At 40.2% G+C, this 26842-nt stretch overlaps 1 protein-coding gene across 2 annotated transcripts in view; it reads right to left on the minus strand.

Moving 5' to 3' along the window:
• The window catches only part of LOC133611989 (synaptosomal-associated protein 23-like), a 61245-nt gene that overhangs the window by 11621 nt on the left and 22782 nt on the right, over positions 1-26842 (minus strand). For both annotated transcript variants that reach the window (XM_061969207.2, XM_061969206.1), the window contains exons 2-6: positions 23553-23664; positions 10795-10836; positions 10662-10710; positions 10473-10590; positions 4579-4752 (exon numbers count right to left, since the gene is read on the minus strand). In XM_061969207.2, coding sequence (XP_061825191.1) covers positions 4579-4752; positions 10473-10590; positions 10662-10710; positions 10795-10836; positions 23553-23609 — 440 coding nt within the window. In that variant the 5' untranslated portion in view covers positions 23610-23664. The remainder of the gene's footprint in view (positions 1-4578; positions 4753-10472; positions 10591-10661; positions 10711-10794; positions 10837-23552; positions 23665-26842) is intronic.

The following is a 26842-nucleotide window of genomic DNA, read 5'->3' on the forward strand; positions in this document are numbered from 1 at the left end:
TCAGAACATGGAGCTTGATAGACATAGGTGGCACTTTGATGTCGGCATAAAATCTACAGTATGGAGATAAAGATAAAGTACCAATGTGCATTGCACTAGAGCTCATGGATAAAGTGCTGTGTGCTAAAGTGCTTAGTTCTAAAGTGCTATGTGCTACACTGCTAAAGTGCTATGTGCTAAAAAAGTGCTAACCTATGTACTATTGCACATTGTTGGTCAGCTTAATGGAGGCTGGGACAAATGATAATTTAAGGTGGTTAGATTTGCATAGTGGGACCCGGAGTCTTCTCCCTGATGGCAGGGTTCCATGTTCAGGAAAGAGTGGGTGTTGTGAGTTGGAAATAATTTTCTTAGCTTTTTTCCTAACTGCCTGCTCATAGATGCTCTGTATAGGCTCATATTCTTTCCTCCCTACGATTTTCATTGCCGTTTTATGCATGCCGGCCAGTTTGCTTTTTAGCTTAACGGTTAGGTTGCCAAACCATGAGGTGATCCCGTATCTAATGATGCTCTCTACAATGGCACGGTAGAAAATCATCATGATGTGGCTGCCTACGCCGTACAATCTTAATCTTCGCAAAAAAATATAGCCTCTGTTGCAGTCTATTGCACAGTTTGTCAATATGTGTCTTCTAGCAGAGAAGATGATCAATATGAACCCCTAAATATTTATATGAGGATACCTGGGTGATTTCCTGATTTTTGATGACCACTGGCTCATGGTCAGTCACTTTCCTCGGATCCAAAACCATTTCCTGTGTCTTGGTCACATTTAAATAAATGATAAATAAATAAATGGGTTGTACTTGTATAGCGCTTTTCTACCTTCAAGGTACTCAAAGCGCTTTGACACTACTTCCACATTCACCCATTCACACACACATTCACACACTGATGGAGGGAGCTGCCATGCAAGGCGCTAACCAGCACCCATCAGGAGCAAGGGTGAAGTGTCTTGCTCAGGACACAACGGACATGACGAGGTTGGTACTAGGTGGGGATTGAACCAGGGACCCTCGGGTCTCTTAGAATTGACATGTAATAAAATCCAGAAAACAGACTTTTAGCCCCCTTTAAGGCTCCTCTTCTTCTTCTTAGAATTGACATGTAATAACATCCAGAAAACAGACTTTTACCCCTCTTTAAGGCTCCGCTTCTTAGAATTGACATGTAATAACATCTAGAAAACAGACTTTTAGCCCCCTTTAAGGCTCCTCTTCTTTTTGGAATTGACATGTAATAACATCCAGAAAACAGACTTTTAGCCCACTTTAAGGCTCCTCCTCCTCTTCTTCTTAGAATTGACATGTAATAACATCTAGAAAACAGACTTTTAGCCCCCTTTAAGGCTCCTCTTCTTTTTGGAATTGACATGTAATAACATCCAGAAAACAGACTTTTAGCCCACTTTAAGGCTCCTCCTCCTCTTCTTCTTAGAATTGACATGTAATAACATCCAGAAAACAGACTTTTAGCCCCCTTTAATGCTCCTCCCTCCTCTTCTTCTTCTTCTTAGAATTGACATGTAATAACATCCACAAAACAGACTTTTAGCTCCCTTTAAGGCTCCTCTTCTTAGAATTGACATGTAATAACATCCAGAAAACAGACTTTTATCCCCCTTTAAGGCTCCTCTTCTTCTTAGATATGACATGTAATAACATCCAGAAAACAGACTTTTAGCCCCCTTTAAGGCTCTTCCTCTTAGAATTGACATGTAATAACGTCCAGAAAACAGACTTTTAGCCCCCTTTAAGGCTCCTCCTTAAAGGGGGCTATTTAGAATAAGATGGTTGGTATCACACCACCTAATAAATAGGTCTATCTCGTCTTGGTACACAGAGGGGTCTGTATCCTTGTGTAGAAGGCTTAGGAGCACGGTATCGTCCGCAAATTTCACCACATAATTGTTAGGGTGCACAGTCCTACAATCATTGGTGTACAATGTAAACAGTGTTGGTGATACAACGCAACCCTGTGGGACGCCTGTGTTGCAGTGTTTGGTGTCTGACAGTGTTCTGTTGACCTTCACTTGCTGTGTTCTGTTTGTTAAAAAAAGAGTGGAACCATTTGATCAAGGTGGAGTTTACACCCATGTCTTTGAGCTTCTCCAAGAGTATGTGAATTTGCACTGTATTAAAAGCTGAGCTGAAATCAACAAATACAATTCTAGCATAAGCTTTTGTGTTCTCAAGGTGCTTGGAGATAAGGTGCAAGGTGCAAAGGATTGCATCATCAGTACTGCATTCCTGCTTGTACGCAAACTGGTACACATCTAAATTTGGCTTGACATCCTTCATGAGCAGTGACACAACACATTTTTCAAAACATTTCATAACAATCGAAGTGAGAGCTACGGGACAAAAGTCGTTGTTTACTGCGACACCGGGCTTTTTGGGCACTGGAGTTATAATTGACTTCTTCCACAGAGCTGGAACAGTGTGAATGTTAAGTGACCATGCTGTAGTTAGTTCCTCTGCACAGCTTTTGAGCAAAAAAGCTGGGAGGCCGTCAGGGCCTGCGGCCTTGCCCGTACGTACTCTACTAAAGAGACGGCGGATGCTGGCAGCAGGTGTCATCAGTGTCTGGCAGGGACTGCAAAACACTGTCACACTCCTGAGAGAAGTTTTGACGGTCGAATCTCAAATAAAAGTCATTTAGCTCATTTGATTTTTGCTGCTCATCCAGGGTGATGATTTGTTGCTTTGCAGGGTTCATATTAGTGACTGATTTCATTGTGTCCCAAAGTTTTTTTGTATTTGACATTTGGAGATTATGTTCCATTGTTTGCCTATGTTGTTCTCTTGCATTAGCGAGAAGTTGTTTGAGTTCTTTTTGGACAACTGACAGTCCTGCTCTGTCTTTACTTCTAAAGGCCTGCTTTTTCCTATTTATGCAGTCTTTTATTTCTTTTGTTACATAGGGTTTGCTATTGGGATAGACTACAATGTTTTTCTTGGGTTCGACTATCCTCGGATTCAGGAGGAACAGTGTGGTTTTCGTCCTGGTCGTGGAACTGTGGACCAGCTCTATACTCTCGGCAGGGTCCTTGAGGGTGCATGGGAGTTTGCCCAACCAGTCTACATGTGCTTTGTGGACTTGGAGAAGGCATTCGACCGTGTACCCTGGGAAGTCCTGTGGGGAGTGCTCAGAGAGTATGGGGTAACGGACTGTCTTATTGTGGCAGTTCGCTCCCTGTATGATCAGTGTCAGAGCTTGGTCCGCATTGCCGGCAGTAAGTCGGACACGTTTCCAGTGAGGGTTGGACTCCGCCAAGGCTGCCCTTTGTCACCGATTCTGTTCATAACCTTTATGGACAGAATTTCTAGGCGCAGTCAGGGCGTTGAGGGGATCTGGTTTGGTGGGTGCAGGATTAGGTCACTGCTATTTGCAGATGATGTGGTCCTGATGGCTTCCTCCGGCCAAGATCTTCAGCTCTCACTGGATCGGTTCGCAGCCGAGTGTGAAGCGACTGGGATGGGAATCAGCACCTCCAAGTCCGAGTCCATGGTTCTCTCCCGGAAAAGGGTGGAGTGCCATCTCCGGGTTGGGGAGGAGATCTTGCCCCAAGTGGAGGAGTTCAAGTACCTCGGAGTCTTGTTCACGAGTGGGGGAAGAGTGGATCGTGAGATCGACAGGCGGATCGGTGCGGCGTCTTCAGTAATGCGGACGCTGTATCGATCCGTTGTGGTGAAGAAGGAGCTGAGCCGGAAGGCAAAGCTCTCGATTTACCGGTCGATCTACGTTCCCATCCTCACCTATGGTCATGAGCTTTGGGTCATGACCGAAAGGACAAGATCACGGGTACAAGCGGCCGAAATGAGTTTCCTCCGCCGAGTGCGGGGCTCTCCCTTAGAGATAGGGTGAGAAGCTCTGTCATTCGGGGGGAGCTCAAAGTAAAGCCGCTGCTCCTCCACATGGAGAGGAGCCAGATGAGGTGGTTCGGGCATCTGGTCAGGATGCCACCCGAACGCCTCCCTAGGAAGGTGTTTCGGGCACGTCCGACCGGTAGGAGGCCACGGGGAAGACCCAGGACACGCTGGGAAGACTATCTCTCCCGGCTGGCCTGGGAACGCCTCGGGATCCCCCGGGAGGAGCTGGACGAAGTGGCTGGGGAGAGGGAAGTCTGGGCTTCCCTGCTTAAGCTGCTGCCCCCGCGACCCGACCTCGGATAAGCGGAAGAAGATTGATGGAGATGGATGGGTTTTTCTTGGGTACCACATTGCCAACACAAAACTCAATGTAGTCCGTTATAGTTACTGTAGCCTCATCTAGTCCTAGTGCATGGAACAGGGACCAGTCTGTGCACATGAAACACCCCTTCAGTGTCTCAATAGCATCGTCTGACCACACATTAATTGTCTTATGCTCAGGTTTAATTGATTTAAAAACAGGTTTATATGTGGGTATTAGATGTATGGTGTTGTGATCCGAGTTGGAAAGGGGGGGCTTTGGTTTTGCTGAGTATCCCCCCTTTATATTGCCATAACATTTTTCTATAATCTTATCATTTCTTGTGTCACATTTGACAAATTGTGCAGTCTCCAGTTTACAATGGTTAAAGTCACCCAAAAGTACCTCTTGACGTACGGGCCGGAGGCCGGCGGGGCGTTGACCTGACCCGCCTGACCGTTACGCACGGCCGACGGCTGCCTCGACACCACCTTGGAACCGTCCGCGTGGCTGTCGGCGTCGCCTCCTCCGGTGGCCCACGTGCGCTTGTATCGCGAGTCGTTCTCGATGGAGGTCACCCTGGATGAAGTGCGGAGCGTCAGAAGAACAATAAGACGAGCTGAAAGCGTTCGCACACGTTTTCCTACCTCATCTTTAGGTAATCATCAAAGAATGTCGTGCTTCAACGTGAGAGCATTGAGGGAACATCACTTGCTGTCATTACAACATACACAACCTTTTCAAGCCACAACTACACAAGAAACATATTGCTTTAAAAAAAAAAAGCATCCAACCCAATTAGAAAAATTAAGATACATGTTCCCCCTTCAACAGGTTTTTAACTAGTCATCCAGTCTGAAAGAAAAACCCTATTGATTTTTCTTGTGTGGTGTTATTAAAAGAAAAATAATACAATTAATTAATTTTTCAAACTGAGACTCACTGACTTTGGCTTATTTTCTGTGAAGAACATATATCAGAATAAATATTTAATGACCACACACCATACACCCCCCCGACACATTTATATTACATACAGGTAAAAGCCAGTAAATTACAATATTTTGAAAAACTTGATTTATTTCAGTAATTGCATTCAAAAGGTGTAACTTGTACATTATATTTATTCATTGCACACAGACTGATGCATTCAAATGTTTATTTCATTTAATTTTGATGATTTGAAGTGGCAACAAATGAAAATCCAAAATTCCGTGTGTCACAAAATTAGAATATTACTTAAGGCTAATACAAAAAAGGGATTTTTAGAAATGTTGGCCAACTGAAAAGTATGAAAATGAAAAATATGAGCATGTACAATACTCAATACTTGGTTGGAGCTCCTTTTGCCTCAATTACTGCGTTAATGCGGCGTGGCATGGAGTCCATGAGTTTCTGGCACTGCTCAGGTGTTATGAGAGCCCAGGTTGCTCTGATAGTGGCCTTCAACTCTTCTGCGTTTTTGGGTCTGGCATTCTGCATCTTCCTTTTCACAATACCCCACAGATTTTCTATGGGGCTAAGGTCAGGGGAGTTGGCGGGCCAATTTAGAACAGAAATACCATGGTCCGTAAACCAGGCACGGGTAGATTCTGCGCTGTGTGCAGGCGCCAAGTCCTGTTGGAACTTGAAATCTCCATCTCCATAGAGCAGGTCAGCAGCAGGAAGCATGAAGTCCTCTAAAACTTGCTGGTAGACGGCTGCGTTGACCCTGGATCTCAGGAAACAGAGTGGACCGACACCAGCAGATGACATGGCACCCCAAACCATCACCCAACCATGCAAATTTTGCATTTCCTTTGGAAATCGAGGTCCCAGAGTCTGGAGGAAGACAGGAGAGGCACAGGATCCACGTTGCCTGAAGTCTAGTGTAAAGTTTCCACCATCAGTGATGGTTTGGGGTGCCATGTCATCTGCTGGTGTCGGTCCACTCTGTTTCCTGAGATCCAGGGTCAACGCAGCCGTCTACCAGCAAGTTTTAGAGCACTTCATGCTTCCTGCTGCTGACCTGCTCTATGGAGATGGAGATTTCAAGTTCCAACAGGACTTGGCGCCTGCACACAGCGCAAAATCTACCCGTGCCTGGTTTACGGACCATGGTATTTCTGTTCTAAATTGGCCCGCCAACTCCCCTGACCTTAGCCCCATAGAAAATCTGTGGGGTATTGTGAAAAGGAAGATGCAGAATGCCAGACCCAAAAACGCAGAAGAGTTGAAGGCCACTATCAGAGCAACCTGGGCTCTCATAACACCTGAGCAGTGCCAGAAACTCATCGACTCCATGCCACGCCGCATTAACGCAGTAATTGAGGCAAAAGGAGCTCCAACCAAGTATTGAGTATTGTACATGCTCATATTTTTCATTTTCATACTTTTCAGTTGGCCAACATTTCTAAAAATCCCTTTTTTGTATTAGCCTTAAGTAATATTCTAATTTTGTGACACACGGAATTTTGGATTTTCATTTGTTGCCACTTCAAATCATCAAAATTAAATGAAATAAACATTTGAATGCATCAGTCTGTGTGCAATGAATAAATATAATGTACAAGTTACACCTTTTGAATGCAATTACTGAAATAAATCAAGTTTTTCAAAATATTCTAATTTACTGGCTTTTACCTGTATAAGATGTCCGGGTCTACTGGACCCGGGGCTAATAGAAGTGTGGAAATTGATGTTCTGTGTACTGCACCCACCCAAACCCCCACACACCCCCACACATCTATCTAATTTCCCCTATTTGGGTTAAAAATATTTTTTGCAAACCAGTAATTATAGTCTGCAAATTATGTGTTGTTGTTGAGTGTCGGTGCTGTCTAGAGCTCTTCCATATCAGTAGGTGGAAGCCGGTAGCTAATTGCTTTGTAGATGTCGGAAACAGCGGGAGGCTATGTGCAGGTAAAAAGGTATCTAATGCTTAAACCAAAAATAAACAAAAGGGGAGTGCCCCTAAGAAAATGCATTGAAGCTTAGGGAAGGCTACGCAGAACGAAACTAAAACTGAACTGGCTGCAAAGTAAACAAAAACAGAATGCTGGACGACAGCAAAGACTTACTGTGGAGCAAAGACGTCCACAATGTACATCCGAACATGACATGACAATCAACAATGTACCCACAAAGAAGGATAAAAACAACTGAAATCTTCTTGATTGCTAAAACAAAAATGTGGGAAATATCGCTCGAAGGTAAACATGAAACTGCTACAGGGAAATACCAAAAAAAGAGAAAAAGCCACCAAAATACTACACACAGGAAAACAGCAATAAACTCAAAATAAGTCAGGGCGTGATGTGACAGGTCATGACAGTACACCTACTTTGAGACAAGAGCTGTAGTGATGCATGCTTGGTTATGATTTAAAGTCATATCCAAATGACTTTTTACTATCAACTGAGTTTAGTTTTTTAATGATTTCTTCTGGTGGTGTGCCTCCGGATTTTTTCAATGCAGAAAATGTGCCTTGGCTCAAAAAAGATTGAAAAACACTGCCATAGGGCTTAAAAAGTATCAATAATTATTAATATCGACCGATATAAAACACTTATATTGTAATTAGGGATGTCCCGATCCGATATTTGGATCGGATCGGCTGCCGATATTTGCCAAAAATTGCGTATCGGCAAGGCATGGGAAAATGCCGATCCAGATTTAAAAAAACTTCGGTCCGTGTTTTCCAACGCACCGATTTAAATAATACACTTTTCTGCTGCTCCGTAATTTCCGTTCCGCATTTTCCAGCACACCTTCAACACATCCACAATTCTCACGCAGTTGATTTTAGCTGCTGGCATTACACGACAGGCTCTTCTCACTGTTTCCTGTGTCTCCCTCTCACAGACAGCAAGTGCACCTTCTTACACACGTCACATACTGTCACGACATACGTCACATACTGTCACGTCATACGTCACATACGTATACGTCCTCCCCGAGCAGAGAGGTAGCAGCATGGCTAACGTTAGCTGTGATGCTAGCGCAGCCGTGCGAGCAACGCTCCCTCTAAGGCAGTGGTTCTCAACCTTTTTTCAGTGATGTACCCCCTGTGAAATTTTTTTTAATTCAAGTACCCCCTAATCAGAACAAAGCATTTTTTGGTTGAAAAAAAGAGATAAAGAAGTAAAATACAGCACTATGTCATCAGTTTCTGATTTATTAAATTGTATAACAGTGTAAAATATTGCTCATTTGTTGTGGTCTTTCTTGAACTATTTGGAAAAAAAGATATAAAAATAACTAAAAACTTGTTGAAAAATAAACAAGTGATTCAATTATAAATAAAGATTTCTACACATAGAAGTAATCATCAACTTAAAGTGCCCTCTTTGGGGATTGTAATAGAGATCCATCTGGATTCATGAACTTAATTCCAAACATTTATTCACAAAAAAATAAATCTTTAACATCAATATTTATGGAACATGTCCACAAAAAATCTAGCTGTCAACACTGAATTTTTTTTTGAGACATTTAAAAAAAATCTCTGCATGAAAGTTTAAAAGTAGCATATATTAATGCAGTATGAAGAAGAATGTTTTAATGTAGACATGCAAGCCTTGAAAGAACATTTTGAAAGTCAAGACTACATTTCCTGCAAATGGGTGCATTTCTACCCTATATTTTAACTTTAGATTTATTCTCATATCAAACTCTTTTGGCTGTCTTTTTCACACTTACCGTATTTTCCGCACTATTAGCGACAGGTTTCCGGTTCATGAAAAGACGCAATCTCTCCATCCGCACACGGACTACTATTTCACAGCAACTGCCTAAAGACTTTCAAGAAAAGCTGGCTACTTTCCGTGCATATTGTAAAAACAAGATAGCTGAAAAAAAGATCCGGCCAGAGAACATTATCAACATGGACGAGGTTCCACTGACTTTTGATATTCCTGTGAACCGCACTGTGGATACAACGGGAGCACGTACGGTGAATATTCGCACCACAGGGAATGAGAAGTCATCCTTCACTGTGGTTCTAGCTTGCCATGCTAATGGCCAGAAACTTCCACCCATGGTGATATTCAAAAGGAAGACCTTGCCAAAAGAGACCTTTCCAGCCGGCGTCATCATAAAAGCTAACTCGAAGGGATGGATGGATGAAGAAAAGATGAGCGAGTGGTTAAGGTAAGTTTACGCGAAGAGGCCGGGTGGCTTTTTTCACGCAGCTCCGTCCATGTTGATATACGACTCCATGCGCGCCCACATCACGCTGGTTTTTAATATATTATTAAAGTTTGACTGACCTATCTGACTGTTTTTTTGACATTCCTTTAGCGCAGTTAGATGCGGCTTATAACACGGGGCGTCTTATAGGTGGACAAAGTTTTGAAATATGCCGTTCATTGAAGGCGCGGCTTATAACCCAGGGCGGCTTATGGTGCGGAAAATACGGTACATCAGGCGCCCCCCTCCACACCCTGGATTATAAATAATGTAAATAATCCAATGTGATTATCTTGTGTGATGACTGTATTATGATGATAGTATATATCTGATAGTATATATCTGTATCATCAATCAATTTAAGTGGACCCCGACTTAAACAAGTGTAAAAACTTATTGGGGTGTTACCATTTAGTGGTCAATTGTACGGAATATGTACTTCACTGTGCAACCTACTAATAAAAGTCTCAGTCAATCAATCAAAACACATAGAATCATCATACTGCTGTGATTATATGCATCAAGTGTTCATTCAAGGCTAAGGCACAATATCGAGATATATATTGTGTATCGCAATATGGCCTTAAAATATGGCAATATTGAAAAAAGGCCATATCGCCCAGCCCTAGTTCAATGATGCCATTTCTGTTTGTCATGTATAATTTTGTCTATTTTGTGTTTATCCTTGAATAAACAGGTCAGTTTCTTGTTACCAACCATTGTGTATTAGTCAAACTCCCCTAATTCAGCTGGCTAGTTGTTATCAAGAGTACTAAAACCCTTTTCAACATGATTCTGACAACTAAGTAGGCTAAATAACTTTAATACATGCTCAGATAGGCCAGTATCGGTATCGGATCGGAAGTGCAAAAACCTGGATCGGGACATCCCTAATTGTAATACAGTTTTTAGCTGTATTGCCCAGTCCTAACCCTAACCCTAATGATTTTTAAGCACACCCTGACCTCAGCAATGTGAAATGAAACTACAGCTACACAAACCTTAGTGTGGCGTGGAAACAGGAGTTCTGAACATTCTCCCGTTTAAAATGATCGTTAAATTCATTCTCCATTGAGTAGTGAGCTTAAAGGCAAACAGAAGAGTGTCAACAAAAAGAAGGACCAGCGTACTTGCTACACGGGCAGATGCAGAGTCCGCAGCACTTGGAGAGGTCAGACAGGTTTTTCTCGGCCAACCTCATGTCCTGGTTGATCTGCTCCATGCCGTCCTCCACGTGGTTTAGCTGCTCTGAAACACGCCACGCCGCGTCACAACACAAAGCGTCTTTTCATGCGCGGCAAAATGAGAAGAAGCTGCACCTCCTTGCTGGTCCAACATCACCATGGTTTTGATGCCCGTCTCCTTGCTCTAAAAATGGCAGCAACATGATACAAGTGTCAGTCATCTACAGGCGGGGGTGGAAAAAAATGGAAACGTATTTGTGGGGTTCACCTCCTCCGCCATCTGCAGCATCCTGCGCGTGCTTTCCAGCGACTGTGGACCAAGAAATGGAAGAAACAACATTTGGATGAATGTAGGGCTGCAGCTAACGATTATTTTTCTATCGATTAATCTATAGATTATTTTTTTCGATTAATCGGTTAATCTATAGATTATTTTTTCGATTAATCTATAGATTATTTTTCCTTTTACCGATTTTTTTTTTTTAATTTAAAATGAAGAGGAAAAAATAAATGTAGGCCAGTTTTTTCAAAAGGCATGGCTTTTATTTACAAAAAAAAAAGTATGGCCACTAGTCAGTCAACATTGACAACAACATGACAAAATATTCTGTAACAATGTAAACATTTAAAACTTTTAACATTTAACAAAATTAAAAGTAGCTTATTTGCTTTTTAATGTGCAAATATAAAAGTAAACATCCAGTGCAAATCTTAATATTCTGGAATAGTATAAGCATTTCAAAAGTAAAAGTATTGCTTATTTTGCTTTAAAATGTGCAAAAATAAAGATAAACATCCAATACTAAAAAGTGCAAAACGGAAATATTCTGTAACAAGTGTAAACATTTCAACAAAAGTAAAAGTATTGCTTATTTGCTAAAATGTGCAAAAATAAAGCTAAACATCCAATACAAAAAAGTGTACAGTGTAAACATTTCAACAAAAGTAAAAGTATTGCTTATTTTGCTTAATAACACAACAATGATAGTATGATTAAAGTGAAAGTTAATTGTTGGTTTGTACATAGTATATGTAACTGTTAATGTTGTAAAAGGTATTTGCACAACTAATTAACGTTAGCGTTTGTGACACGTCTTGTGCCGTGGGGTTCTTTCAGGACCGACAGACTGAACGCCAGACGGCTTTGCCAGGTTTACAATCTTTTAATTTTACACAAACTCTTTTCTCTTCCAACTGCGCGGATCGCGCACCTGGGCACGATTGCGGCGTCGCTCCCGGCGCGCCCCGCCTCGCCGCTCGCTCGCCGCCGCCTCTCCACAGCGTTAAAGAGGAGCGCGTCTTTGTAAACACTGAACAGGCACGCCAAACGCGCCTCTCAGAGCGAAACGGTGCTTTAGTTTATGAATTTACAACGCAGATACAAATGACACATTCATGTTTTTGTGTAATAATGACAACGTATACGCACGCGGACGATTGACTTGTTGATGGTGATGGCAAGAACGCTGTCGGGGGTTTTCTTTTCAAATGTTCGTTCATAGCCGTTGTGCTGCTATGATAGGCCATTTCCGCTCGACACAGTGTGCATACAACAACATTATTAGGCCGTTTATTGAAATACTCCCACACTTTTGACGACTTTTGGCGTGCTTTTTTCCCCTCGCTCGCATCGTCTGCTTTGCGCTCCGCCATGACAGTAAAGTAGTGTGACGTAAATATGCGACGCGCCGACGCACAAAAACGGCATCGACGTATTTACGTAACCGATGACGTCGACTATGTCGACGCGTCGTTTCAGCCTTAGATGAATGCATAAGAAGTAGGGATGTGACTCTTTGGGCACCGAACTATTCCGTCTGACTCCTGAGGCGACGAGTCAATTTAGAATGATTCTCGATTCAAACACATTCTCACAATGTAATATTTGGTGAAACTTTTTCAAAACAGTTTACAGGTTCGGAAAAACTCCTTCTGGATGCATGGAGATGGCCTAAAAACATGTTTTAAAAAATGGATTCTTATAAAAAAATCTAATATTCTAATAAATTTTTTTGTGGAAGTGTGATTTTTTCAATGAGGAACATAAACAATCATGCAGGAAATGACCCACTTTATATTCATAAAAGATGCAGAGTCATGCCCCGCCCACTTATTAGGCAATAAAAGGGACAAAAACAGAGTGGACGCATTGGAGGACCCGACCTGGAATGTCGTCTGTCCAGGCGAGTTACGCCCTCCTGTTTCTATTTCATGCAAGCAATCGCTAACAAGCACAATAAGTCAACAAATTTATAACATAATTATTTCTATTATCGCACATTCACTTAGCAGGTGCAGCACCTTGAAAAAATAAAATATACATCTACTTTCCTCTGAACGTTTGGCCTTTTTCACAAAATGGTAATTATGTTGCAAACAAGACTTTTTACAATCATAATTTTGAGAAAATATCTCATAATCTTACAAGAATAAAAGTAGAACGTCAAACGTTTTTCCCTTAAGAGTTGAAAGGAATATTAACTAAGAATATATTTAATATGTTTTGTTTTTTTTAAATACAAAAATACTTACATTTATTATATTGCACTATAAATTAATTTGCGTTTTTCTCAAAAGAAAAAAAAAAGCCATAATCTTACAAAAATTATTTAAAAGATAAATAAGGGACGTAATGCCAAGAAAAAATACCAAATGTCAAAGTTTTTTTTCTATAATTTCTCAGTTTTCAGTATTTTCTAGTCTTTTTAAAAGGAAATAATTATTCGGAAAAGTTGGTGTTTTTTTTTTTAAGTACAATAACAAAAAAAAGTTGAAATCAGAAGTCATTTTAAATACAAAGGAAAAAAAAGTTTTGTTTAAACTTTGTGCTGCTGATATCAGCTTTAAAATATAAATATACAAAATAATAGTATAGCTACTTTCCTCTGAACTTTGGGCCTTTTTCACAAAATATTAATTATGTTGCTAACGGCGCTTTTTCCGATCACAATTTTGAGAAAATAACTCGTAATCTTACAAGACTACAAGTCGAAAAAAATATTAACAAAAAATATATACATTTAATCAATAAGTATAACTTATAAACTATTATACAATTTTGTAGAAATGTTTACACAAAAAAATCTTACATTTATTATATTGTTAAATAAATTGTTATATATATTTTTCCAAAAGAAAAAATATTTATATCATAATCTTACAAGAATGAATTCATCTTCATACTAAAAGTCGCACTATAATCGGAATTTTTTTAAAGATGAATTAGAATTGTAATATCAAGAGAAACATATACAATTTCGAGAAAAAGTAGTTTTCCCCGACAACATTCAGTATATTCTATTCTTATTAAAAGGTAATAATTATCAGGATTTAAAAAAAAAGTATTATAAGGCAAATGTAATGTAATCAGTATAGTCTTTTTTTTTTTTTTTTTTAAACAAATATTGACTGTCATTCTGAAAAAGTCTTTGAAAAAGATTTACCATGGGAAGACATTTTTCTTCAAAAATGAAATTATATTACAATAAATGCCCTACAAGTAAAAAAGAAAAAAATCATGATCAAGAAAGTAGTATTTATATTTGAGTACAAAAGTATTTATTATGAGGGGGAAAAAATAAAATCAAATACGATTTTTTAAAGTCAGATTTTATATTATGTCCCTAATATTGTGGCTAGAGTGTGCGCACAATTAATAGAAAAGTGAACATTTATTAGTATGACTTTTAGCAGATTAGGATTTTGGATGACAAACAAACACGCACACTAATCGTTGCACAAGCATTGTGCACACACAGGAAGGCAAAAACAACTACCCTGTTTTACTTCCTTAAATACTCAGTTTGAGTTTTAGTAGCATTTTGGATTGAGTTGTTTCAATATGAACATTTCTCCATGGAAATGACAAGTGTTATGAAGACTGTGAGAAAATAAACAAACAAATACAATGTAGCTTGCCTAAGTCTTAATTTGACAGAACAACCAATGTCCAAATGTATTCAAAAAATATAATTGTCCTAATAAAATCAGACACAGAACAGAATATAAAAAATATTAATAAAATATCAAAATAACGGTAACATTTGTAGAAAAAACAACAATCTAACGTCTTTTTTTGTCAAATTCCTGTGTCATTTCTAGCCAGAAGAAAGCTATTTGGCAGCTAAAAAATACTGTATGTATTTATGAAATGATTGTGCTTTTACCCAAAGTGAGGCCCTCCTTTGGCAGGTGTGGCAGAAGGAAGCAAGGAAGAGAGAAATAAACACTTGCAGATTACATCACACACACAAAGAGGAAAAGAGAGAAGTGACAGCCCTGATGGTAATGGAGCTAAAAGACTTAAAAGTAGAAAATATTTAAAAGTCATTCATTGATATCACAACTATCCATACTTGCCAACCTTGAGACCTCCGATTTCGGGAGGTGGGGGCGTGGTCGGGGGTGGGGCGGGGCGTGGTTGGGGGCGTGGTTAAGAGGGGAGGAGTATATTGACAGCTAGAATACACCAAGTCAAGTATTTCATACATATATATATATATATATATATATATATATATATATATATATATATATATATATATATATATGTACATATATATATATATATATATATATATATATATATATGTACATATATATATATATATATATATATATATATATATGTATATGTATATGTATATGTATATATATATATATATATATATATATATATATATATATATATATATATATATATATATGTATGAAATACTTGACTTGGTGTATTCTAGCTGTCAATATACTCCTCCCCTCTTAACCACGCCCCCAACCACGCCCCGCCCCACCCCCGACCACGCCCCCACCTCCCGAAATCGGAGGTCTCAAGGTTGGCAAGTATGGATAGTTGTGATATCAATGAATGACTTTTAAATATTTTCTACTATATATATATATATATATATATATATATATATATATATATATATATATATATATATATATATCTACATCCTGAAAATATGCAAACAAAACTGTGTTTGGATAATTGATACTTCAAACTTGCATAAATAAATATTAAGGAATATAACAACTTGGCTTCTGAGAGCTTCAAAATGTAGTGAATAAAATGCTAAAGTTGTTGATAAACAAGCAATTATTTTAATAATTAAATATGGTCATTTTAAATGAATTATTATGATAATTTAAAATTAATTATTTCAAATATGTTTATTTTAATGTAGAATTCTATGGCTGGATGTAATAAGGAGTCAGAAAAAATACAATTAATTTTGATGTTTTTAGCAAAATATAGTAAAAATGTATTTATTGATTTATTTTTTTAAATTAATAAATATATTTATTTTTAGGTAAGATAAACATAATAATACAATGTATCTCTAGTCTGGATGATTTAGTTCTTGTCACCCTGTTGTCCTCCCGTAGTGAAAAAAGGCTGTCCTCACTCAGGTCCGCATGGAGCTGGAGGGGGCGTGGCCTCCAGCTCCGGCTGAAAATCGGGAGATTTTCGGGAGAATATTTGTCCCGGGAGGTTTTCGGGAGAGGCGCTGAATTTCGGGAGTCTCCCGGAAAATTCGGGAGGGTTGGCAAGTATGCAACTATCTGACCACACAAATGTATTACCTTGTGTTGTTTCGCAGGCAGGATTTAACCAATGTTTAACAATCCAATGTTAGCTTGCTTTTAAAGGGGTAACAACTTGGGGTGTCCCAGTACAACCTTTTCACTTTTGATACCGATATTGAAGCCTTGGGATATTGGCGATCTGATATGATATGAGCAGGAATCCTACATACCGTATTTTTCGGACTATAAGTCGCAGTTTTTTTCATAGTTTGGCCGGGGGTGCGACTTATACTCAGGAGCGACTTATGTGTGAAATTATTAACACATTAGCGTAAAATATCAAATAATATTATTGATCTCATTCACGTAAGAGACTAGACGTATAAGATTTCATGGGATTTAGCGATTAGGAGTGACAGATTGTATAGCATGTTCTATATGTTATACCGTATTTTCCGCACTATAAGGCGCACCTAAAAACCACAAATTTTCTCAAAAGCTGACAGTGCGCCTTATAACCCGGTGCGCTTTATATATGGATTAATATTAAGATTCATTTTCATAAAGTTTCGGTCTCGCAACTACGGTAAACAGCCGCCATCTTTTTTCCCCGTAGAAGAGGAAGTGCTTCTTCTTCTACGCAAGCAACCGCCAAGGTAAGCACCCGCCCCCATAGAACAGGAAGCGCTTCTTCTTCTACTGTAAGCAACCACCCGCCCGCGTAGAAGAAGAAGAAGCGCGAGGATATTACGTTTCATTTCCTTTGTGTGTTTACATCTGTAAAGACCACAAAATGGCTCCTACTAAGCGACAGGGATCCGGTTCATGAAAAGACGCAATCTCTCCATCCGCACACGGACTATTTCACAGCAACTGCCTAAAGACTTTCAAGAAAAGCTGGCTACTTTCCGTGCATATTGTAAAAACAAGATAGCTGAAAAAAAGATCCGGCCAGAGAACATTATCAACATGGACGAGGTTCCACTGACTTTTGATATTCCTGTGAACCGCACTGTGGATACAACGGGAGCACGTACGGTGAATATTCGCACCACAGGGAATGAGAAGTCATCCTTCACTGTGGTTCTAGCTTGCCATGCTAATGGCCAGAAACTTCCACCCATGGTGATATTCAAAAGGAAGACCTTGCCAAAAGAGACCTTTCCAGCCGGCGTCATCATAAAAGCTAACTCGAAGGGATGGATGAAGAAAAGATGAGCGAGTGGTTAAGGTAAGTTTACGCGAAGAGGCCGGGTGGCTTTTTTCACGCAGCTCCGTCCATGTTGATATACGACTCCATGCGCGCCCACATCACGCTGGTTTTTAATATATTATTAAAGTTTGACTGACCTATCTGACTGTTTTTTTGACATTCCTTTAGCGCAGTTAGATGCGGCTTATAACACGGGGCGGCTTATAGGTGGACAAAGTTTTGAAATATGCCGTTCATTGAAGGCGCGGCTTATAACCCAGGGCGCCTTATGGTGCGGAAAATACGGTAGTTATTTGAATGACTCTTACCATAATATGTTACGTTAACATACCAGTTGGTTATTTATGCCTCATATAACGTACACTTATTCAGCCTGTTGTTCACTATTCCTTATTTATTCTAAATTGCCTTTCAAATGTCTATTCTTGGTGTTGGCTTTTATCAAATACATTTCCCCCAAAAATGCGACTTATACTCCAGTACGACTTATATGTTTTTTTCCTTCTTTATTATGCATTTTCGGCCTGTGCGACTTATACTCCGGAGCGACTTATACTCCGAAAAATACGGTACCTTTTTTCAAACGGGACACATTTAGTTTAGAAATTAAATGTTTTTTCTCAAAATAAATTAAGTACTACACTGCAAAAACTGAAATCTAAGTAAGATTAAATATCTCAAATAAGGGTGATATTTGCTTATTTTCTGTCTGATAAGATCATTCTTCTCACTAAGCAGATTTGATGTTAGAGTGTTTTACTTGTTTTAAGTGTCCTAAATGATGTCAGTAAGATATTACAGCTTGTTGCTGAGATGTGATGACCTATATTGAGTAAAACATGCTTGAAACTAGAATATCAAGTGTTGCAAAGCTGTGTCATCAACACTCACAAGTGTAAAACTACTTTGTTAAAGTAATAATTTCTTATTTCAAGCATGAAAAAAAAAAAAATCATGACTTTGACACAATCGTGTCTCATAATTAAAACAGATGACAGCCAAATGGACTTTGCTGTTTTTTTTCAATGAAACAATAGAAATTAAAGCTGCAAGCAGCGTTGGTCGAGCCCGCGTGTTTGGCAGGTGCTAGTCCTAAGTGTCCCAATACTTTTGTCCAGTTTTAGTAGTACGTGTCCCAATACTTTTGTCAAGTTGTAGTCCTAAGTGTCCCAATACATTTGTCCAGTGTAGGTGTCCCAATACTTTTTTCCAGTGGTAGTCCTAAGTGTCCCAATACTTTTGTTCGGTGGTAGTCATAAGTGTCCCAATACTTTTGTCCGGTGGTAGTCATAAGTGTCCCAATACTTTTGTCTAGTGTACCTACCTTGTCTGCATTGTGTGGGCACGCTGGTGCTTCCTGCTTTTAAGCAGCCATCTTAAAAAAACAGCAGCGCAGCAGCATCAGCGCAGCGGTTCTTTGAAGGGTCATAAAATCAAAACCGGAGCAGTTAGAAAAACGCTGTTCTGTACTTTTATACACAAGGGTTCAATCTCTCTCCTGTGTTAGTTTGAAGCCGAAACGACAAACGCGCTCAGAGGAGATAGTTTTTGAAGGAAGGTGACCGGTTTTTACAAAAAATTTGTTTTGAAGGGGGAATAGCAAACTTCCTGTTGATTTTTGCGGGGGGTTGTCAATCTATGAAATGTAGGTCTAAGTGAGACCTACATAGAGGTTTTTGTTTCATGTCTCTCTGACCTTCCCAGTGGGAGTTACAGGCAGTTTTGTTATTTTTTTCTTCCGAGGAGCAGTTTTTTCAGCATTTTATTAGAGCGCAATTTTGAGATTTGGGGTTAGGTTTTTTTATTAAATCGCAATTTGTGCCAGTCCTGATGTGTGTGTTCAGTTCGGTGCGTTTTGAAGCATGTTAAGGGGGTCAAATTACAGCTCAAAGAGGCAAAAGTGACTGTTTTTAGTACTTTTTTGTCTTGAAGGGGGAATTGCCAACTTTCTGTTGATTTCTGCCCAAGGATGTACAATTATGAAATCTAGGTCTAAGTCAGACCTACATAGAGAATTTTGTTTCATGTCTTTCCGACCTTCCTAGTGGGAGTTACAGGCAGTCTAGTTTTGTTTTTTTTCCTAGGGGGCGCTAGAGCGCACTTTTGAGTTTTGGGGTTCGGTTTTTTCATTAAAAGACAATTTTCGCAGGTCCTGATGTGTGGGTCAAATATGGTGAGTTTTGAAGCATGTTAAGTGGGTCAAATTAGTGCTCAAAGAGGCGGCCGGTATAATAATAATAAAACCTTACAAATTCAATAGGTCCTTATGTCCCATTGCATAAGGACTCCCTTTGGGAGTCCTTATGCAATGGGCCATGCGGGCCCTAAATAGGTACTCATATAGTAGTACAGTTGGCACAGTACAGTAAACTGACAGTTAATATTTAAACATTTAACATTTCTAACAATTTTGAACAGAAATAGTTAATGCACATTCGGATAAATTCTTCAAAATTACAATAACATTTTTTTGGCCGGGGGCCGGGCTGTATATATGTGCACTAATTGACTGAAAGAGCACGCACTTGGCGCGATGATGTCATGTTATCCATGGAAAAATGCATTTTAGACCATATGATTTGCCTGAGCGGCTAGTAGACCCCGAGAGTAACAAGCGCTTGCCTTTCCATTAAGAACAATAAATTAGTCTTTAGTATAAGTTTATTGGTTTCAAGAAATGTAATGCCGAGCGCATATCATTATGTCAAGATAATGGCACTAGAATATTTTTTCAACATAATGATCAAAAATGTCTCTTTTTTTTCTACCAAGAAAAGTGCACTTGTTATTAGTGAGAATATACTTATTTTAGGGTATTTTTGGGTTCATTGAAGTTAGCTAATTAGGGCCCGCATGGCCCATTGTATAAGGACTCCCAAAGGGAGTCCTTATGCAATGGGACATAAGGACCTATTGAATTTGTAAGGTTTTATTATTCTTTATTCTTCCGCCGCCACTTTAAACTCTAATTTGACCCACTTACACTTAACATGCTTCAAAACTCACCATATTTGACCCACACATCAGGACCTGCGAAAATTGCCTTTTTAAAAAAAAACCGAACCACAAAACTCAAAATTGCGCTCTAGCGCCCCCTACGAAAAAAAAAAACTAGACCGCCTGTAACTCCCACTAGGAAGGTCGGAGAGACATGAAACAAAAACCTTTATGTAGGTGTGACTTAGACCTAGATTTCATAATAGTATATTCTCGGGCAAAAATCAACAGGAAGTTGGCAATTCCCCCTTCAAGACAAAAAAGTACTAAAAACAGTCACTTTTGCCTCTTTGAGCTGTAATTTGACCCCCTTAACATGCTTCAAAACTCACCGAACTGAACACACACATCAGGACTAGCAAAAATTGCGATCTAATAAAAAAACCTAACCCCAAATCTCAAAATTGTGCTCTAGCGCAATTTTTTAATGAAACGCACAAAAAACTGCTCCTCGGATGAAAAAAATGACAAAACTGCCTGTAACTCCCACTGGGAAGGTCGGAGAGACATGAAACAAAAACCTCTATGTAGGTCTCACTTAGACCTACATTTCATAAATTGACAACCCCCAGCAAAAATCAACAGGAAGTTTGCTATTCCCCCTTCAAAACAATTTTTTTGTAAAAACCGGTCACCTTCCTTCAAAAACTATCTCCTCTGAGCGCGTTTGTCGTTTCGGCTTCAAACTAACACAGGAGAGAGATTAAACCCTTGTGTATAAAATAACAGAACAGCGTTTTAATACCTGCTCCGGTTTTGATTTTATGACCCTTCAAAGACCCGCTGCGCTGATGCTGCTGCGCTGCTGTTTTTTCAAGATGGCTGCTTAAAAGCAGGAAGCACCAGCATGCCCACACAATGCAGACAAGGTAGGTACCGTATTTTCCGCACTATAAGGCGCACCTAAAAACCACAAATTTTCTCAAAAGCTGACAGTGCGCCTTATAACCCGGTGCGCTTTATATATGGATTAATATTACGATTCATTTTCATAAAGTTTCCATCTCGCAACTTCGGTAAACAGCCGCCATCTTTTTTCCCGGTAGAACAGGAAGCGCTTCTTCTTCTACGCAAGCAACCGCCAAGGTAAGCACCCGCCCCCATAGAACAGGAAGCGCTTCTTCTTCTACTGTAAGCTACCACCCGCCCCCGGAAGAAAAAGAAGCGTGCGGATATTTCGTTTCATTTCCTTTGTGTGTTTACATCTGTAAAGACCAGACTACAAAATGCACGTACGGTGAATATTCGCACCACAGGGAATGAGAAGTCGTCCTTCACTGTGGTTCTAGCTTGCCATGCTAATGGCCAGAAACTTCCTCCCATGGTGATATTCAAAAGGAAGACCTTGCCAAAAGAGACCTTTCCAGCCGGCGTCATCATAAAAGCTAACTCGAAGGGATGGATGGATGAAGAAAAGATGAGCGAGTGGTTAAGGGAAGTTTACGCGAAGAGGCCGGGTGGCTTTTTTCACACAGCTCCGTCCATGTTGATATACGACTCTATGCGCGCCCACATCACAGATGGTGTCAAAAAACAAGTGAAGCACACAAATACAACACTCGCCGTCATTCCAGGTGGATTAACCAAAGAACTCCAACCGCTGGATATTGGTGTCAACAGGGCATTCAAATCACGACTGCGAACGGCGTGGGAACAATGGATGACCGAAGGCGAACACACCTTCACTAAAACAGGCAGACAGCGCCGGACGACATACGCCAACATTTGCCAGTGGATCGTAAATGCCTGGGCAGATATTTCGGTCACAACTGTGGTCCGAGCTTTCCGGAAGGCAGGATTCACAGAACTACTGGACAACAACAGCGACACTGACTCCGATGACTTCGACGAGACGGAACCGGCCATTTTGGATCCCACGCTTGCGCAACTTTTCAATTCGGACACCGAAGACGAAGAATTCGAAGGATTTACGAATGAAGAATAACTTCAGAAAGTGAGCGCTATGTTTATTTTGTGTGTTGTGACATTAACGTTCGAGCAACATTATGTTGCTATTGCTCTACACCATTTTGAATTTTACTATGTTTGTGATTGCACATTTGCGTACATTTTGGGACAGAGTTGTTAGAACGCTGGTTTTCAATATATTATTAAAGTTTGACTGAACTATCTGACTGTTTTTTTGACATTCCCTTTAGCGCAGCGTAGGCGCGGCTTATAATCCGGGGCGGCTTATTGGTGGACAAAGTTATGAAATATGCAATTCATTGAAGGTGCGGCTAATAATCCGGTGCGCCTTATAGTGCGGAAAATACGGTACACTACACAAAAGTATTGGGACAATTCGGACTAAAAGTAGACAAAAGTATTGGGACATTTAGGACTACAACTGGACAAAAGTATTGGGACACTTAGGACAACCACTGGACAAAAGTATTGGGACACTTACACTGGCCAAAAGTATTGGGACACTTAGGACTACAACTTGACTAAAGTATTGGGACATTTAGGACTAAAACTGGACAAAAGTATTGGGACACTTAGGACTAGCACCTGCCAAATACGCGGGCCCGACCAATGCTGCTTGCAGCTTTAATTTTACTTGTTTTGGAAAGTCTTGACAAGCCAAATTTTCTTGTTCTATTGGCAGATCATTTTGCTTAGTTCAAATAAAATACCCCAATTTTTTGTATTTTTTTCTTCTTCTTTTTGAACACTGACTTTTTGTAGTGTAGAGTTTCTTTATTTGTTCACAATTAGCTCACATGGTGAGTTTAGTTTTTGGGGCAGTACTTGCAAACTTTTATGACTACTGACGGCATTGGCAAACTTATGTTTAGGTAGAGTGTCCTTCACTTGTAAGAAGTGAAGTGAAGGGAATTATATTTATATAGCGCTTTTTCTCTAGTGACTCAAAGCGCTTTACATAGTGAAAGCCAATATCTAAGTGACATTTAAAGCAGTGTGGGTGGCACTGGGAGCAGGTGGGTAAAGTGTCTTGCCCAAGGACACAACGGCAGTGACTAGGATGGCAGAAGCGGGGATCGAACCTGCAACCCTCAAGTTGCTGGCACGGCCGCTCTACCAACCGAGCTATACCGCCCCGAGAACAAACCTCTTAAGAAGAAGCAGCTTTTAAACACAAGGAGTTCAATGAATGAATGTCAGTGTTGACACAGGAGACACAACCCGGCCTAGCAGGATGTTGTTAATATTAATGAGGAACATGAATATATTAGTAAATGTAGAATTATTTAAACAGCTATTATATGAAGAAAAAAAAATAACTAAGACTATGTGAAGTCTATTGAGTGGACGTAGCGTACCTCATCGGTCACTTGGTTGGCCCTGGCGGCGATCTGCTCCACTGTCATGTTGTCCATGTTGATGTCCTGTTTGGACGCTCCTCCCGTGGCACCGAGCTCGATATTCTGCGGCCTGAGAGACAACAGCACAATTGTAATGTGGAATTAGGTAGGTCAGGTGTCAAGTGTGCGGCCCGTGAGACGTCACAATTTTAACAAGAAGATTGGCTCGCCGTGTATTTTATCCTAAATTGATTCCTCTCCAAACTTGTTTGAATTGTGAAGTTTTAGCAGACCTCATGTGGACGTCGATGGAATCACAGGTTTGTTTTCAAGTGCCCCCAGCACAGCATCATTATATATGACTCAATCCAAACGACTTTCCACACTCATGGTGTAAATTAACTATAACCAACAAAGAAAGTCAACTCACATAACACACATCCTGCTCATTGAACTTTGTGGACATTATAAACACGCATATATCATTTAAAATGACTCCATTAGAGTGCATGATGGGTAATATATGCTAGACATTTATTAGGTCCATCAGTGCTAAATATTATAAACTTATCACTTTCCTCTGGCACTGTTCCCCTAGCATTCAAGAAAGCGGTTATTCATCCTCTGCTCAAAAGACCTAACCTTGATCCTGACCTCATGGTAAACTACCGACCGGTGTCCCACCTTCCCTTTATTTCGAAAATCCTCGAAAAAATTGTCGCACAGCAGCTAAATGAACACTTAGTGTCTAACAATCTCTGTGAACCTTTTCAATCCGGTTTCAGGGCAAATCACTCTACGGAGACAGCCCTCGCAAAAATGACTGATGATCTACTGCTAACGATGGATGTCATCTATGTTGTTGCTTCTTGATCTTAGCGCTGCTTTCGATACCGTCGATCATAATATTTTATTAGAGCGTATCAAAACACGTATTGGTATGTCAGACTTAGCTTTGTCGTGGTTTAACTCTTATCTTACTGACAGGATGCAATGCGTCTCCCATAATAATGTGACCTCGGACTATGTTAAGGTAACGTGCGGAGTTCCTCAGGGTTCGGTTCTTGGCCCTGCACTCTTTAGTATTTACATGCTGCCGCTAGGCGACATCATACGCAAATACGGTGTTAGCTTTCATTGTTATGCTGATGACACCCAACTCTACATGCCCCTAAAGCTGACCAACACGCCGGATTGTAGTCAGCTGGAGGCGTGTCTTAATGAAATTAAACAATGGATGTCCGCTAACTTCTTGCAACTCAACGCCAAGAAAACGGAAATGCTGATTATCGGTCCTGCTAAACACCGATATTTATTTAAAAATACCACCTTAACATTTGACAACCAAACAATTACACAAGGCGAATCAGTAAAGAATCTGGGTATTATTTTCGACCCAACTCTCTCCTTTGAGTCACACATTAAGAGTGTTACTAAAACGGCCTTCTTTCATCTCCGTAATATCGCTAAAATTCGTTCTATTTTATCCACTAGCGACGCTGAGATCATTATTCATGCGTTCGTTACGTCTCGTCTCGACTACTGTAACGTATTATTTTGGGGTCTCCCTATGTCTAGCATTAAAAGACTACAATTGGTACAAAATGCGGCTGCTAGACTTTTGACAAGAACAAGAAAGTTTGATCATATTACGCCTATACTGGCTCACCTGCACTGGCTTCCTGTGCACTTAAGATGTGACTTTAAGGTTTTACTACTAACGTATAAAATACTACACGGTCTAGCTCCGTCCTATCTTGTCGATTGCATTGTACCATATGTCCCGGCAAGAAATCTGCGTTCAAAGAACTCCGGCTTATTAGTGATTCCCAGAGCCCAAAAAAAGTCTGCGGGCTATAGAGCGTTTTCTATTGGGGCTCCAGTACTATGGAATGCCCTCCCGGTAACAATTAGAGATGCTACATCAGTAGAAGCATTTAAGTCCCATCTTAAAACTCATTTGTATACTCTAGCCTTTAAATAGACCCCCTGTTAGACCAGTTGATCTGCCGTTTCTTTTCTTTTCTCCTCTGCTCCCCTTTTCCTTGTGGAGGGGGGGGGGCACAGGTCCGGTGGCCATGGATGAAGTGCCACCGGACCCGGGGTGGACCGCTCGCCTGTGCATCGGCTGGCAACATCTCTGCGCTGCTGACCCGTCTCCGCTCGGGATGGTGTCCTGCTGGCCCCACTATGGACTGGACTCTTACTATTATGTTGGATCCACTATGGACTGGACTCTCACAATATTATGTCAGACCCACTCGACATCCATTGCTTTCGGTCTCCCCTAGAGGGGGGGGTTACCCACATATGCGGTCCTCTCCAAGGTTTCTCAGTCATTCACATCGACGTCCCACTGGGGTGAGTTTTTCCTTGCCCTTATGTGGGCTTTGTACCGAGGATGTCGTTGTGGCTTGTGCAGCCCTTTGAGACACTTGTGATTTAGGGCTATATAAATAAACATTGATTGATTGATTGATTGAGACACTTTCTCCACACTTCCCCATGTTTGGCGCATTTTAGCTACTTGATATTTCTGAATTATTACAAAACTTTAAAAGGAAGTGGTCATGGAAGTAGCCAAGGTAGGAGACGAACTTTCCACATACTCTTAATATTCAATGTTTTACATAGATACACATTTTCTCTCTCGCTCTCTTTCTTTCTTTCTCTCTCGCCCAATACGGCCCTCGAGTCAAAAAGTTAGGACATCCCAGAGGTAGGTTATTCTCGGCCAACAAACAGAACAAACATGTTTTGTTGCAGGATTGTGATATGAGACGGACATGTAGAAAAGCAAGAGGAAGATGTAAACAGAAGAAAACAGATTGTTCCCTCGAGGATTTGTCAAGATAACAATACATGACAAGCAGAAGCAGGTGCGGACTGCAGTCACGAGGCTGAAGACTGGCAGGTGACACTACATGAAGTTTTTATGACGCATCAGCATTCTTGCAGAAGCAAAAAGCTGCCTTCCAGTCATAAGACTGAGTCAACTTTACTCTTGTAAATGACAAGGTCATTAAAATTAACATTTTAATGATGTTCGAACAAAACCATAGACGAAAAAAAAATCTACTCGTTTGCACCACCGTTAAAAAATAGAGTCATGCAAACGTAGATTTTTAATGGTTCGTGTTTTCATGACATCATAAAGAAAAAACAGAACTGTACCCTGAACTTCTTCCGTAGGAGTACAAAGTGCTTTTAAACAAAAACATTTAGGAACAATTTGAAATGTGTTTTTTTATTATTACCATGCAAACAACATACACAACAACATACATGTGCACTCATACATGTAAACA

The sequence above is a fragment of the Nerophis lumbriciformis genome, linkage group LG08 (assembly GCF_033978685.3).
Source record: "Nerophis lumbriciformis linkage group LG08, RoL_Nlum_v2.1, whole genome shotgun sequence".
NCBI classification, from domain to species: Eukaryota; Metazoa; Chordata; class Actinopteri; order Syngnathiformes; family Syngnathidae; genus Nerophis; species Nerophis lumbriciformis.